Source organism: Physeter macrocephalus, unplaced genomic scaffold (genome assembly GCF_002837175.3).
Source record: "Physeter macrocephalus isolate SW-GA unplaced genomic scaffold, ASM283717v5 random_474, whole genome shotgun sequence".
Lineage (NCBI taxonomy): Eukaryota > Metazoa > Chordata > Mammalia > Artiodactyla > Physeteridae > Physeter > Physeter macrocephalus.
This window is the reverse complement of record NW_021145761.1, coordinates 26,334-41,747: the sequence shown is the minus strand read 5'-3', so window position 1 is coordinate 41,747 and position 15,414 is coordinate 26,334. Positions and strand designations below refer to the sequence as shown.

The following is a 15,414-nucleotide window of genomic DNA, read 5'->3' as shown; positions in this document are numbered from 1 at the left end:
AACATTGGGGTGCATGTGTCTTTTTGAATTATGGTTTTCTCTGGGTATATGCCCAGTAGTGGGATTGCTGGATCATATGGTAATTCTATTTTTAGTTTTTTAAGGAACCTCCATACTGTTTTCCATAGTGGCTGTATCAATTGACATTCCCACCAATAGTGCAAGAGGGTTCCGATTTCTCCACACCCTCTCCAGCATTTGTTGTTTGTAGATTTTCTTTTTTTGGCTGCATTGGGTCTTCATTGCTATGCATAGGCTTTCTCTAGTTGCAGCGAGTTGGGGCTATTCTTCGTTGCAGCAGGCAGGCTTTTCATTGCAGTGGCTTCTCTTGTTGCGGAGCACAGGCTCTCCGCACGCGGGCTTCAGTAGTTGTGGCTCGCGAGCTCTAGAGCGTAGGCTCAGTAGTTGTGGCGCACAGGCTTAGTTGCTCCGTGGCATGTGGGATCTTCCCAGACCATAGGTCGAACCTGTGTCCCCTGCGTTGGTAGGTGGATTCTTAGCCACCGCACCACCAGGGAAGTCCCGTTTGTAGATTTTCTGATGATGCCCATTCTAACTGGTGTGAGGTGATACCTCATTGTAGTTTTGATTTACATTTCTCTAATAATTAGTGATGTTGAGCAGCTTTTCATGTGCTTCTTGGCCATCTGTATGTCCTTGGAGAAATGTCTATTTAGGTCTTATGCCCATTTTTTGATTGGGTTGTTTATTTTTTTGATATTGAGCTGCATGGGTTGTTTATATATTTTGGAGATTAATCCTTTGTCCGTTGATTTGTTTGCAAATATTTTCTCCCATTCTAAGGGCTGTCTTTTCGTCTTGTTTGTAGTTTGCTTTGCAAAAGCTTTTAAGTTTCATTAGGTCCCATTTATTTATTTTTGTTTTTATTTCCATTATTCTAGGAGGTGGATCAAAAAAGATCTTGCTGTGATTTATGTCAAAGAGGGTTCTTCTTATGTTTTCTACTAAGAGTTTTATAGTGTCCAGTCTTACATTTAGGTCCTAATCCATTTTGAGTTTATTTTTGTGTATGGTGTTAGGGAGTGTTCTAATTTCATTCTTTTACATGTAGCTGTCCAGTTCTCCCAGCACCATTTATTGAAGAGACCGTCTTTTCTCCATTGTATATCCTTGCCTCCTTTGTTGTAGATTAGTTGACCATAGGTGCGTGGGTTTATCTCTGGGCTTTCTATCCTGTTCCATTAATCTATATTTCTGTTTTTGTGCCAGTACCATATTGTCTTCTTTACTGTAGCTTTGTAGTATAGTCTGAAGTCAGGGAATCTGATTCCTCCAGCTCCTTTTTTTTTCCTCAAGACTGCTTTGGGTATTCGGGGTCTTTTGTGTCTCCATACAAATTTTAAGATTTTTTTGTTCTAGTTCTGTAAAAAATGCCACTGGTAATTTGATAGGGTTTGCATTGAATCTGTAGATTGCTTTGGGTAGTATAGTCATTTTCACAACATTGATTCTTCCAATCCAAGAACATGGTATATCTCTCCATCTGTTTGTGTTGTCTTTAATTTCTTTCATAAGTGTCTTATAGTTTCCTTCATACAGGTCTTTTGTCTCCTTAGGTAGGTGTATTCCTGGGTAGTTTATTCTGTTTGTTGCAATGGTAAATGGGAGTGTTTCCTTAATTTCTTTTTCAGATTTTTCATCATTATTGCATAGGACTGCAAGAGATTTCTGTGCATTAATTTTGTATCCTACAACTTTACCAAATTCATTGATGAGCTTAGCTCTAGTAGTTTTCTGGTGGCATCTTTAGGATTCTCTATGTATAGTATCATGTCATCTGCAAACCAAAGTGACAGTTTTACTTCTTTTCCAATTTGTATTCCTTTTGTTTCTTTTTCTTCTCTGACTCCCGTGGCTAGGACTTCCAAAACTATGTTGAATAATAGTGGTGAGAGTGGACATCCTTGTCTTGTTCCTGATCTTAGAGGAAATGCTTTCAGTTTTTCACCATTGAGAATGATGTTTGCTGTGGGTTTGTCGTGTACGCTTATGGGCCTCTTTTTAAAGTTATTTTTTTCTGATGGGCCATTTGAGGATGTTTGTGTGTGTGGAGTTGGATTTGAGTTGACTACCCCTTCCCCAACTTTAAGATTCTGTGATTCTCTTGCTTTGACCATATGTGGCAGGAATTCTTGAAGACTCTCTCCCTGAGTGAGGCCACAGTGTGGGATTATCCCTGCAGTGACTTCCAGGCCTGGAGTCAGTCTGGAGTGACTGATCATTCTGGTCATCACCCTTACCACCAGGTCTGTGTGGCACCTTCTCCTTCTCACCCTGTCAGCTGGAATGTGTCTTCCTGGGAGGAATCATTTGCTCAGGTCTGGCTATGACTAGGGAAGTGTGTTAGTGGCCAGGGAAGAGGAACACAAGAGAGCTGGGGTTGGCCCTTCTCACTGCCCTGGGCCTTTCTTTTTATTTGTTGCTGGTACCTGCTATGTACCAACTCCTTAAGCGCCCAGGCTGGAGTGGGGGCTATGCTGGAGAAGGAGAACCTCCCCTCATGAGAGGGGTGTGTCCAAGGTACCTGGGAACTGAAGGTAGTTTGCCTCAGTAAACTGGGGGAATTCTGGAATGTTTGTTTCTTAAAGCCTCAGGTACTGCATTAGAGCCACTGGGTCTCACCAGGGCAGAAACTGTGGCCCCCTGGAAGGATGTCTGTAAAGAGACATTGGTTCACTTGCAGAGATGGTCAAGCCCAGGTCAAGGCAAGTTCTCATTTGTAGGTTGTAAACCTGCTTTGACAGGCTGAGCATGCACTTAGAGGCTTTCTGTTCTGATGGGCGTGGAGCTTGCTGATTTCAAAGGGAAAGAAAAGGCCTGGGCTCCATTCCTCACAGCCTCATTTTGCCATCTATGCTTTCTGCTGCTTGACATGGGCTCTCAGCTGTTCCAGTCCAGGCCAGTTTTGTGGACATTTTAATGCTGACTATGCCAGTGGCCTTCTGTGGTCTTGAATTCTTTCCTAATCTCTCAGAATCTTGGTTTCTTCATCTACAAAGTTACACTAATCACACGAGCTTTACAGGGCTGTGAGACTCAAATGAGAGAACGCATGTAACTGTTTGGCTTACAGGAGTTTGACTTACAGTACATGAACCAGCAAGCTCATGGATGGGAGCTCTCTAGGACAGGGGCCTCAGAGATCCCTGAGCCACCTGGGAAGGGGTGGCCACTCAAGGACTGAATAAGCATGGAGCAGAGAGACTACAATGCAGGTCTCGGGATTCACCTTCTGGGCCAGCCAGGGCAGCCTGAAATCTCTGGAGCCCTTTCTTCACATAGAAGAGAAGGAAAAGGCCCTTAGGGTGCTGGGGGCACCTAGACATCAGAGGTCTTCTCCAGGAAAGGGTTCTGTCCTGCCCAGCCACCTGGGCAGCAGACCTTAGCTGATTTCCCTCCCAACTTCAGGCAGGGGAGTGGTGGACGAGGCTGTTGCCAGTCCTCGGTCAAGGCTGCTCTTTAGTGTGGTGTCCCTACAGGAGACTGAGATACCCACCTTCTTCCTAGCTCTTGACCTAGTATTCACCTAGGACCTGCCAATGACTGCTTACAGCTGAGTCCTGCTTTATACTCTCAGTTGATTACCCTAACATCCTCATAATTACTGATGAAGAGACAGGGTCAGAGGGTCATACCATGAGGGAGAGGAGAAGCAAGCTAGAGGCCAGGCCTTTGAGGGTGTGGTTGTGTGCCTGCTATTCAGCCCCAATTGTCCCTCAGGTGATCAGAACCTTGCGGGGGGAGGGAGGGTGTTTGGGACCAAGGCCCACTTCCCACACGCCTCAGACAGCTGGCTGGGTGGAAGGCAAAGGATTGTTTCCTGACAACTTGGACAGAAGGTGTGGGAGGAGGGGAGGTGGGTCTCTTGGCCACTTAAATTGAACAGGGTTTGCCCAGAACTCACTCCTCCAGAGCAGAGGGGCTGGTCCAGTCACCATGGGAACAGGGGTGCCCCAGTCAAGGAGACAGACCATAAACAAATATGTAAATGTGACAATCTCATGCAGTGACAAGTGCTAAGAAGACGAAACGGGGTGGTGAAGTGAGTAACTGGGTGGCTGCTTTAGACGGAGTGGTCTCAGTGTCTGAAGGTATCTATGAGGAGGTAACATTTGACCTGACACATATGTGACAAGGAGGCAGACACATGAAGATCTACAAAGAAGGGTGATCCAGGTAGAAGGATCAACAGTTGCAAACCCCTCCAGTGAGACAGGCTCAACATGTTCCAGAAACAGGAAAATGCCCAGAGTGGCTGCAGAGGATGGGAAGGAGTGGGTGGCAGGAGACAAGGTTGGATAGCTGGGAGGCCAGGTCACCCAGGGCCTTGAAGGCAGGATAGATGGTTGAGACTTTGTCAGTGGGGAATGGGAAGGGAAGTCATTGGAGGGCTGTAGGACAGGATATACAGCACCCCTCAGATCATGGAAAGAGGTGCAGTTTGTTCCTGAAGGACAGGCACCATGCAGCCTTCCCTCTCACTCCCCACAGTGCACGCCTGTGCTCTGGGTTTAAGCCAGGGTTGTCTGTCAGTCCCACCTGTCGGAGTCCTTCTCAGCCTCTGCTTCAGGGCTCTTGGAGGCCTAGCAGACAGTAGGTGTGAGGGTAATAGAGATGGTTGGTGCCAATTTCAAGGATCCCACTATAAGCTCAGCACATCTGGCATTCTCTGTGGACCTCGGTGATGGGCCCTCAGATGTGAGCATCCTTCTGTTTTATTAGTCTGGAGTCAGTAATGTCCTCTTCCTCATCACTCTCCTGCCCCCAGCCCTGTCCCAGGTCCAGCTAGGCCAGCATCTATCTCTGCTTTGCTGAGATAGTAGAATGGGGTTGTGACTTTGAAGATTTGGGAAAACTGTGAGATCATCCCCCGTGAAAACATCCATTGTTTAGTGTGGCAGTCTGCCTGGTGCCTTTGTTTGTAGGCAGAAGCCCTGGTTCAGACCTGTCTTGCCCCTGTCCAAGAAAGCCAAGGTCAGAGATCAGGGCTTCAGCACTACATGTTGTTCATCGGAGCACAGGCTCCGGACGCACAGGCTCCGTGGCCATGGCTCACGGGCCCAGCCGCTCCGCAGCACGTGGGATCTTCCCAGACCGGGGCACAAACCCGTGTCCCCTGCATCGGCAGGCGGATTCTCAACCACTGCGCCACCAGGGAAGCCCAATCAATTCTTAATATGTCATATTTGTTTCATAGCATTTTTTTTTAAAAAAAATTTATTTATTTTATTTTTATTTATTTTTGGCTGTGTTGGGTCTTCATTGCTGTGCGCGGGCTTTCTCTAGTTGCGGCGAGTGGGGGCTACTCTTTGTTGCAGTGCACAGGCTTCATTGTGGTGGCTTCTTTTGTTGCAGAGCACGGGCTCTAGGCGTGCGGGCTTTAGTAGTTGTGGCACGCAGGCTCAGTAGTTGTGGCTCACAGGCTCTAGAGTGCAGGTTCAGTAGTTGTGGCGCACGGGCTTAGTTGCTCCGCAGCATGTGGGATCTTCCAGGGCTTGAACCCATGTCCCCTGCATTGGCAGGCGGATTCTTAACCACTGTGCCACCAGGGAAGCCCCCATGTTGTTCATTTTTTATCTCCAGACTAGTTATCACTGGGAGTCCTGGCTCTGGAGTCCACTAAGCCTGGTTCCATCCAGTTCCACCATTTATTAGGCTTGTGACCTTGAGCAAATTAGCTGACCTTGCTGGGCCTCATTTTGCTCATCTCTAACATGGGAGTTGACTCACAGGGTGTTAGAACAAATGCATGTAAAGCCCTTAGCGCATTTCTACACGTAATACACATTAGTGAAAATGAGACATTATCAGCCGGACATTGCTGTTTCAAGTTTCAAAATACTGGAAACACTGACCCAGAATTTGAGGATAAAAATGAATTTTTTTCTGTTACCCAGTGGAATCTCCTGGGCCAGAGGTTTTAACCTGGGGTCTGTGACAACCTCAGGGAGTATGAATGACTTGAAATCATTCACAAGGCTGGGGCATCTCTACCTCTGCGCAAATTTATTGGGAAAGGGCCATGGTTTATGAGACATTTTTAGAGGGTCTTTGCACCCACAGAGACCTAGGGTCAGTGAAGGCTGTTGCTCAGTGGGTGAGAGGTCACCGAGGTCATTTCTACTCCTCGAGGAGCCTGGCCTTAGTCAACCTAAGTGAAGCAGGAGACGGTGTGGTCAGCAGCCCTCTTGGAAGAGCTGTAGGAGAAGCTGTCATGAAGGTCAGTCTCCAATCTGATGTGAGGCTGCCCCTCAGCCTTGGCATTTTGTTTCTTTCCAGGCTGTTCTTTTCACAATAAATATATTAGAAACAAGGTCGGGGCTGGCTGGCCATCCTGGGGACATCCTCCCAGCCTGGCCCACCTCTCCCCTGTGTTGCATGGGGATGGGAGGTGGGTTCTGCACCCTGTTGCTTTTTCTGGACTCAGGAATGCTGCCTCCCGGCTATGAGTGCAAAGCTTTGTGGAAGATTTGGAGTCAGAAACTATAAATTCTGTAGTTTGCTGGACTCTGTGCTGGGAGGTTGAGGGGTTGGGGTCGGGTGTGGCAGGAACCACACTGGAACCCTCACAGCCCAGAGCCACAGTGTTTAGGCAGAGGAATGAGCCCTGGGTGTGTTGATACGGCTTTGCACATGGGGTTGGGGTCAACAGTTGAGTCTGGAAAGGAGGACCCAAATGTGTGGCATCTGAACAGTGACCTGAGGGGAGGGCGGGCATCCCGGCAGGAGGACTCACCTGTGCAAAAGACACAGGGAGCAAGCACTCAAAGAGTTCTGGTGTGTTTATGTGTGGATCTGGATGGAGGTAGGAGAGAATGGCTGAGGAGTCAGGGATGGGTGTGGATAGCCACCTGTGAGGCTTTGGGGATTTGACCTTTAACCCAAGGGTGAGGGTTTTGTAGGGGAGGGACATGGACAGCCTTGTGGTTTAGAGCTCAGGGATGCAAAGTTAGCAGAAAGCAAGCAGTGGCCTTGACCAGAGAACCCAGTATCAGCACTGATGTACTGGGTGAGCTTGGGGCAACCAGCTGAACCTTGGTTTTCCCACCTGTAAAGTGGGCTGACAGTGGAATCTGACCACATGGCGATGTGATCACGACATAGAGATAAACACATCAGGGTCAAGCAGGCCTCGAACGAGGTTGGTGTTGGCCTCAGCGGCCCCATTTGACATCTTTAAAGCAAAGTCTTCAGTCCACATACTTTTGAAAGTTCCTTCTCCCACTTTCTGGGAGCCCCTGAGCAGTCCTGTTCCTCTGGAGAGCTCACTCTGCCCTGCCCCACTCCACTGAGCCAAAGGGGTCTTCTTGTCCTTTTATCCCTCCACCTCTTTACTCCACCACTACTTCTGCCAAGAAGTTTTTGTATTAGCATATTATCACACTGTTAAGAACAATGTTGAAAAAGGAAAAAACACCCCCCCACTTCCTTCACCTCACTGTCCCACCACATGGCGCCACTTTTTTTTTCTTTGGATCAGCTTCTGGCCTTATTTCCCCTCATCCTCCGTCTCCAGCTTCTCGGTTTCCTGCCCTAATCTCTTTCTGTGGCTCCAGACATTTGCTAATGTTGTTTCTTCTGACTGGCATACTCCTTTCTCCAAGACCTTCCCTGAGCGCTGCTGAGGACAGAGGGGGAGATGGCCCTCATCCATTCCTCCAGCTTTCCCCCTGCCCCAGAGTTCAAGATGCTCAGCAGGGCATCTTGAGAGCGTGATGTGGTAGGGTTGGGCCACGGTGAGTGAGCCAAGCATGGTGAATGCTAGGCTGGAAGGGGCAGAGATGCGAGATGTGGGGCTGTGTCCTGCCTCCAGTAGCCCAAGTTTGCATGTGGTACGGTCACAGTCTGACCCCTTGGAAATGTGACCAAGACAGAGCAGCTGGGACCAGCTGTTGATCCTATGTTTTTCCCATTTGTTGATGTATTTCTTGGCAGAGTGTGAACTGGGACACACCTTGTCCCAAGCAGGCGTGGCCGGGTCCATGCTTTCTCCTCTGCTTGTTTTAGACTTTCCTGGACGTTTCTTAGTCATCCCAGCACTGAGCTGCTATTTTTAGTGCCACCACCTCCTAGGGGATCTAAAATAAAGCTGGCTCAGCTTCCTGGCCCCTCATTGGCTGGAGTGTTGGTCACAGGCAGGGAGATTGGCTGGATTGGGGATAAGCCACTGCCCACTAACACTGTCCTTCCCTCTGGCTCCTCTGGCCTTGGGTGAGGTCATAGGGACTGGAGCAAACTAGCACTTACCATGTTGAGTTGAGGGCTTTACTAGGTTCCCTTAGTGAGACCACAACCACTGGCAACATCAGGCTTCCACCCTCTTATAGAGAAGGGGGCTGAGGCCCTAAGAAGTGCGGTGACTTGCGTGAGATCCCACTACTGCCAATGGTTGTCTGCCAGGGCCAAACCCACCTCCTTACTGCTTTGGTTCAGAGTTCCTGTTATTAGGAGAGAGGGGGTGGGCTCCTCTACAGTCAGAGATGACTACAGAGCAACACACAGGTCTGTTGTCATGGATCATGCAGGGAGATGCGCGCCACCCTACTCGGGCCTGCCAAAGTGTGAGCGACTCTTTCATCTGGGGCTTGGGTTTTCCGTCTAGCAGCCTGGGGTCCCTGATATCTGTAGCGGGGCCGGGGGGCTCCCCTCCCTCTCCTCCCGCCCCTCCCCCTCCTCCCCCCACCTCAGAGACTGGAGAGGGGCAGACCTTCTGATGGAGCCAGTGCTGGGATGGGGATGTGAAGACATGACACATTTCCCCCTCATAGCCTTCATTTCCCCTCCCGACATTTCTGTTATTACCTGTGATCCTCTGAACCCATGGTTCCAGCTCTGAAGTGGGTAGATGTAACCCCCATCAGTGACGAAATCATGTCACCTGGCCTCAAAGAAGTAAACTGCCCCCTCAAGACAAAGTGTGTGCGGGAGGAGTCACTTGCTGTCTTTGTTTCAAATGGGGCCTTGAGGAGCCATTTCCCCCCACTCTCACTGGGTCTTCTTCCACCTGCCAGTAAGCCCGGGGGGCAGTGTTGAGGGACTGAGTGCTGAGTCTCAGCAGGACAAGGAGTGGGCCTGAAGGCTGCAATAGAAGACACTCCACATACAGACATCAGTAGTTCCCGACCTGCAAAGTGGGAAGAATAGCAATAACTCTCGCCTTGCAGGTTGTTGAGAGGATTAAATGAAAAGATATGGGGAGAGTGCTTAGCTCCACCTTAAAAGCCCATCCCTCCATTGGACTTGCTGTGACCTTCCTTTGTCCTGGCTCCACCCTCAGCACCCATCCTGCTGTTTCATCCACGAGAGCCCCTCAAAGGAGGGTCTGGGTCTGGTCCACCTCTGGGCTCCCTGCACTGGTCTGTATTGAGGGATCGCCTGTCAGTTCCCTGGGCTCTCTCTGTGTCTCCTGGGAGAGGGCCCAGGAAAAGACTCCCTACTCAAGGAGGTCTGGGAGGGGTGGGGGGTCAGTGAGGAGACTGGCTGGCTACCTCCTGCTTCCACGGTACCAAGGTAGCAACACTACCCTCCCTGTCTCACTGAACTTGCAGGTCTCAACGAGGCCGGGTGACGCTCCAGAATGGGAGACAAGCCAATTTGGGAGCAGATTGGATCCAGCTTCATTCAACATTACTACCAGTTATTTGATAACGACAGAACCCAACTAGGCGCAATTTATGTAAGTCTTCAGCTCTAGGACCAGAACGGGACCTCAGGGGATCAATTCAGGTGTTGGGCCAGTGCCTCCAGTTCACAAGTTCTGGCAGCCCTCACTGAATTTGGCTGTCTTCTTTTATCTGAGCTACTCTCCATGGCACAGGGGGCTTAAGGCCTAGCCCAATTCCCTGGTCCACACATTCCTTTCTGTCATCTATAAGACTGGATTCTGATACCCTAGGCAGCAGGTTCTGGGCTTGCCATTCCATGGTCCTGGGAGTGCCTCTGTTCTAGATTGGGCAGCAGCAGACAGAGGCTAGGGCTCATGGTGCCCTCTGGAGGCAGCATCTGTAAGCATCATCAGTGCCCTGCTGATCTCTCCTGGAGGCCCCAGGTCCACCTTCCTTTGGGGGGCCAAAAGCCCCTGAATGCTCATGGGAAACAAATGGGTTAGTCCAGGAAGGTTGGTGTGTCTTGAGAAACCCTTCTATGCATGTATGATTTGCTGCTATTTTAGTGATGTTCGTATATACCAAGAGTTACTTGTATTTGACCCTGCCCAAGACAGAAATGTGATTGATCAGGCCACGCCTAGCAGGTCTGCCCAGGATAGGAGAGGTAGGAGTCATTCAGCATAGCCTTGCAGCCTGACTGGGCTGTGGTCAAACTCCTTTGTGTCTCCCTCCAAAAAGTCAGGGCCAGTTCAGAAATTTTGAAGAAAAGAAAAGGATCTTACCAGTGGAAGAACAAATCCAGCACAGGTATTTGATTGTCATTATCATAGGTAGAGAATTTTAAAAACTCAAACTGGTATGACTCTGGGATCCTTGGCACTTCTACCTTATTGCTTTTAAAATCAATTAAAGCAGGCCTGACCCAGAGAGGAGTTAGCAAGGTCCTAAAAGAGTACTTTATATATGTCATTTTATATAAACCTCAGCACATGTTCCCTTTAAAGATCAGGAAACTTAGACTCAGGGGGAGAAAAAAAAAGGTGGCTTGCTTAATGTCAGAGCTGGTAAGTAGCAGAGGCCCTTTTGAGTTCTGCCCCTGAAGGCTGTGGCAGGAGAGATGGGGTGGGGAGGAAGTGAAGGTAGTGGGTTACCTGTTGATGGTAGGGAGGGTCCCAGGCAAGGCCTTGTCAGCCTCCATTCCTCCCTGAACCCATGGGAAGGGCCTCTGTGGAACTCACTGATGGCTTTTCTGGGACTGGTGCTGACTGAACATGCAGCAGGATGTCTTTTGACTGAGCCCTGGCCACATAGAGCCAGCCTGGAGCTCATGCATATCAAAGGCCATACAACTTCTTGAATAAAAGGTGGGAAGTGAACTTACTTATTAATAAGTTTGTATTTTGTTACATAGTGTTTCAGAGCTTGGGTTCTGCAGTGCTGGGGTGTAATTAAAGAAGTTGTTCATCCTGTAAAGTTTGGAAGTTACCCTCATTTTCCTTATTTACAGACAGGGAAACTAAGACATGGACTAATTTCCCCAAGCAAGACCCTTTTCAGGGTCCTTTCAGGGCCTCAGAGATACTCCTTGTGCTCTGAAGCCCTGACCCCAGGTTTCCTGGTTTTCAGATTGACGCGTCATGCCTTACGTGGGAAGGACAGCAATTCCAGGGGAAAGCTGCCATTGTGGAGAAATTGTCTGTAAGTAAGGGCCAGGGCTGGGCTGCAGGCTGCTCCTTCCCCACCCCACTGGCCACAGCCCACCACCCACTCTTTCCTTTGCAGAGCCTTCCGTTCCAGAAAATCCAGCATAGCATCACGGCGCAGGACCATCAGCCCACGCCAGATAGCTGCATCATCAGCATGGTTGTGGGCCAGCTCAAGGTAATAGTGCTGCTGCCTTGCAGTGCTGCTGTCCTGCTTCTCAAGGGACACCCAAAGTGACGCCTAGAGCTGTGTAGCTCAGTACAATAGCCATCAGCCACATGTGGTGATTTTTAAATTACATTAAGTAAAATGAAATAAAATTAAAATAGAGTTCCTCAGTTGCATTAGTCATACTTCAAGTGCTTGTGGCTGCCTGTCGGACAGTGCAAACATAGAACATTTCTGTTACTGCAACAAGTCCTATTGGAGAGCACTGGTATAGAGCATTTTTGGAAAAGGGACAAGAGGTATAGGAGCAGGATGGGGCTGTGATCCAAGCCACTGGGCCTTTGCACTGCCCCAGGGTGTAGGTGGGCCTTCTGCAGGCAGCTGATCCTGAACTGGAGTCCATGCTGCCACTCCCCAAGCTGGCTGCTGATTCTTCCACCTGCTGAGCAAAGCAGATTCCTGAAACTCTTGCTTCTCTTTGCATTTCTCCTTCCACTTCTCAAGACCTGTTACCTTCAAAGCCTTCCTGGGGTCCCGTACCCGCCAGGAACTCCTACTTTTTATGCTCTAACAGGCTGAAGCCAGATTCTTGATTTCCAAAAAAAGCCTCTCCTCCTTCCCAAAGCAGGACAAATGAGCTGCCCCTTAACCAGGTTCCAACCTCCTGGGCCTGTGGCATCATGGGCCCCAGAATAACAGGCCCACATGCCTTCTCCCTAGGCTAGGCAGGGCTTCTTGAGTCCTATACGAGGGTTGAAGAAGGTGGGGGGGCCTAGGCCTCTCCAGTGGACCCGGACGTACCTGCCTTCTGGCCTATTCTTTCCTGTTAGTTTCTCCTGCCTGTCCAAGATACCGTGCCCAGAGAGTGTGCTCAAATAGGCCTTGGGAGTGAGGAGGTCTCTCCTGGGGTCTTAGTGCCCACTTTCCCAGGCTGGAATCAGTTAGCAGTGCCTCTTCCCACCTGGCTTCAGGTTCTTTCTGGTGTTTTTGTCCAACCCCCAAAAGACTGATTTGCCTCCTTGCTGATGATAATTCCTGGAAAAAACAGTGATGTTAGAAACACCGTTGGTTGGCTGGGCTCCTACCTCAACTAGGCCTCATCTGGGTATTCTGCAGTTTGGATGGAAGTCTCTCACCTTTCTTTTTTCGTTGCAAATATGTTACATGGCAAGAAACAGATTACCTGATGGCGATGCGTTGGTTTTTTTCCTCTGTAGAGCTGTAATCAGCGTGAGCTTGGTTTTGAGCCTTTTCTCATGTACTTGGCCATAGTCAGTATTAGTAGTAGCTTCTCCTGGTTGGACTAACTGGCATAATCAGACACTAAGATTGTTTAGTTTTCAGATTACTGTGAGTTACGTGGTAAGTGCTGCAGAACTCTTTCAAATTGATCACTTGTGCCCAGAAACATGGGTTCAGAGGCACGTACGTTCTCTGCTCTGTTGATGTAGCTAACTGGTGAGTTGTTCTGCAGTTTGTGTACATAGCAGTGTGAGCTGCCATCTCAAGGCCCCTTTGTGCCCAGTTCAGTGTTTCATACATTGTGTCAATTCACAGTCACAAGTACCCCTTAGCTCTCCTAGGATTTGCGTCCAAATTGTAGGGCCTGATCCCAAAGTCAGCGTTCACCTCCAGCTGAACACCCTTCCTGTTCCTTGGCCACCTTACTGAACCATTTTCTCTCTCCTCACAGGCCGATGAAGACCCCATCATGGGGTTCCACCAGATGTTCCTATTAAAGAACATCAATGATGCTTGGGTTTGCACCAATGACATGTTCAGGCTTGCCCTGCACAACTTCGGCTGACCTCCTCCCAGCCAGGCACTCATGCTGTTTCCTCCTCCCTCCTCTTCCCGATATTATTCATGCTCCTCCAGATGCTCCAAATATCATACACAAATGAGCAGGGCCGCGGTGGGAGTGGGCGCAGTGCGCTACTGCTGCTGAGGTATTGTGCATGATGTTTGGACGCTAGACTAGTTGCATCTGACGGGAGAAGTTTGTGTTGTACCAGCGCATGCCTTGGAAAGACTTAAGTAATGCGAAAGGTTGTCTTTTTTTTTTTTTTTTTTTTTTTTTTTTTTTTTTTTTTTTTTTTAATCTACTGACAAGTTGCTCTAGTAACCCAAAGAAGTGAAGGAGAAAGCAGCTGCCTCACCACCGAGATATTGATTTGTTCAGATGTTTCAATGCCTCATGATACAATAAAACCACGAAAATTTTCTTAACAGTTTAAATTGTTTTAATTAGTTTAATAGTTGGCTGGGCATCAGTAACTACCCTGCCTCATTGGCTCTCTCATGTCTCACCCTCCCACCTCTACCCCACTTCAGTGATACCTGCTGCAAGGAGAAAACGCTGAAGCAGCACTCTCAGCTGGCTTCTCTCAGAAGCCCTGTAGGGCAGTGTTCCCTCCATGGCCCACCTGGTCTTGGAAAGTGAGCTGCAGACAGGCAGAGCTCAGGTCTGACCTGAAGCTTCCCTTGCGCTGAAGCCTCTGCAGTCAGTTCTGACACCTCCTGTGACGTCTACACTGGGTAGGGTCAAGGCTCTAATGACATGTGAGATGACCCAGAACCCCACTGAAGATGGAAAAGCCTTGGCAAAAATGGCCCATTAGCTTCAGGCCCTCTGAACTGAGGGCTCAGCAAGACCAAGTATGAGCAGAGGTTTGAGGGAGAAGGGCCTTTTCTATCCACAGAAGGGTCAGGATCACATCCAGTGTGCCCCGTAAATCCCAAGCCAAGCAGAGGGCAGCTCTGATGCTGTACCATCTGCTGTGGATATCATTACCCAAAGGGGAGTAACTCAAACAGCCAGCCTCCAATGCCCGTGGAGCCAGGCCTGGTTGGGTTGGGGTATAGATTTAGAACTATGAAAGAAAGCATTCTGAGTTTGAGGGATTTAGGTTCTAGGATTTGTACCATCTGCTGTGGATATCATTACCCAAAGGGGAGTAACTCAAACAGCCAGCCTCCAATGCCCGTGGAGCCAGGCCTGGTTGGGTTGGAGTATAGATTTAGAACTATGAAAGAAAGCATTGAGTTTGAGGGATTTAGGTTCTAGGATTTCTCACCCATGAGACCTCTGCAAGGCATCTCTAGGCCTCCTCCAATTCCCTCCCTGACCACACACACACACCTTCACACTATCTTCAAATCCCAGGAAGTCTCAGCTGTTGGGGCAGTTTCTGCTCCTCAGTTTTGGGGACAAGCCTTGCCTAGTACAAATCTAGCCCTTGAGCCTTGAGACCTTGGTGGTGTAAAACTGGTGGCAAGGTAGCAACCACGGGCTAGAACCAAACCCAGGACTTGGGCTGATGCCCTGTTAGGGGTTTTAGGATTAGTGAGGGCACCACAGCTTTGCCTGACCTGCACAGCCCCCTTCCCTCCTGTACTATGGATGGAAGCCAAGGACTTCCTCAGACCCCCACTGGTTGCCTGGCTACACTGGGCACTGGGCTGGATGATGTGCTGTTTGAAAGGACAGCATACTCAGGAGATTTCAATGGGGCTGATTTCTTGGCTGCTGTGTATTTGGGGGGTGGAGGTTGGGGAGAGAGGTAGAAACCTGCCTCTTAAACCACCCTGTATAAAATCTGCAATACAGCTTTTCCATGTACCTGTGCCTGAAATGTCTGCAATAAAGAGGTGTTTGTAAACTATGGTTCCTTTCTTTTTGCCTGAGGGTGCCAGGTCATGCAGGGGGATGCTGGGAGACATTAGGGAACAATGTGATGTTTGTGGTGGGACCATCTCCTCCGCCCTTGCAATTCCGGGTCCGTGACTTCACGGGTCCCCTCTGGTCTTGGGGTACACTGACCCACTTCCCAAAGGGGAAACCGAGGCTCCTGCTAATTCAGCTTGTTCCTGGGGCATTTGAGGGATTCAGCTTGGGCAACCAAATTGACCC

At 49.2% G+C, this 15,414-nt stretch overlaps 1 protein-coding gene across 2 annotated transcripts in view; it reads left to right on the top strand.

Moving 5' to 3' along the window:
• NUTF2 (nuclear transport factor 2) overlaps positions 1-15,147 on the top strand; it is a 19,042-nt gene extending 3,895 nt beyond the window's left edge. For both annotated transcript variants that reach the window (XM_007125921.3, XM_028485596.2), the window contains exons 2-6: positions 9,570-9,697; positions 11,256-11,327; positions 11,412-11,510; positions 13,195-14,410; positions 14,562-15,147. In XM_007125921.3, the coding sequence (XP_007125983.1) occupies positions 9,599-9,697; positions 11,256-11,327; positions 11,412-11,510; positions 13,195-13,308 (384 nt within the window). In that variant the 5' untranslated portion in view covers positions 9,570-9,598 and the 3' untranslated portion in view covers positions 13,309-14,410; positions 14,562-15,147. The remainder of the gene's footprint in view (positions 1-9,569; positions 9,698-11,255; positions 11,328-11,411; positions 11,511-13,194; positions 14,411-14,561) is intronic.
• Positions 15,148-15,414: the final 267 nt, after the last annotated feature.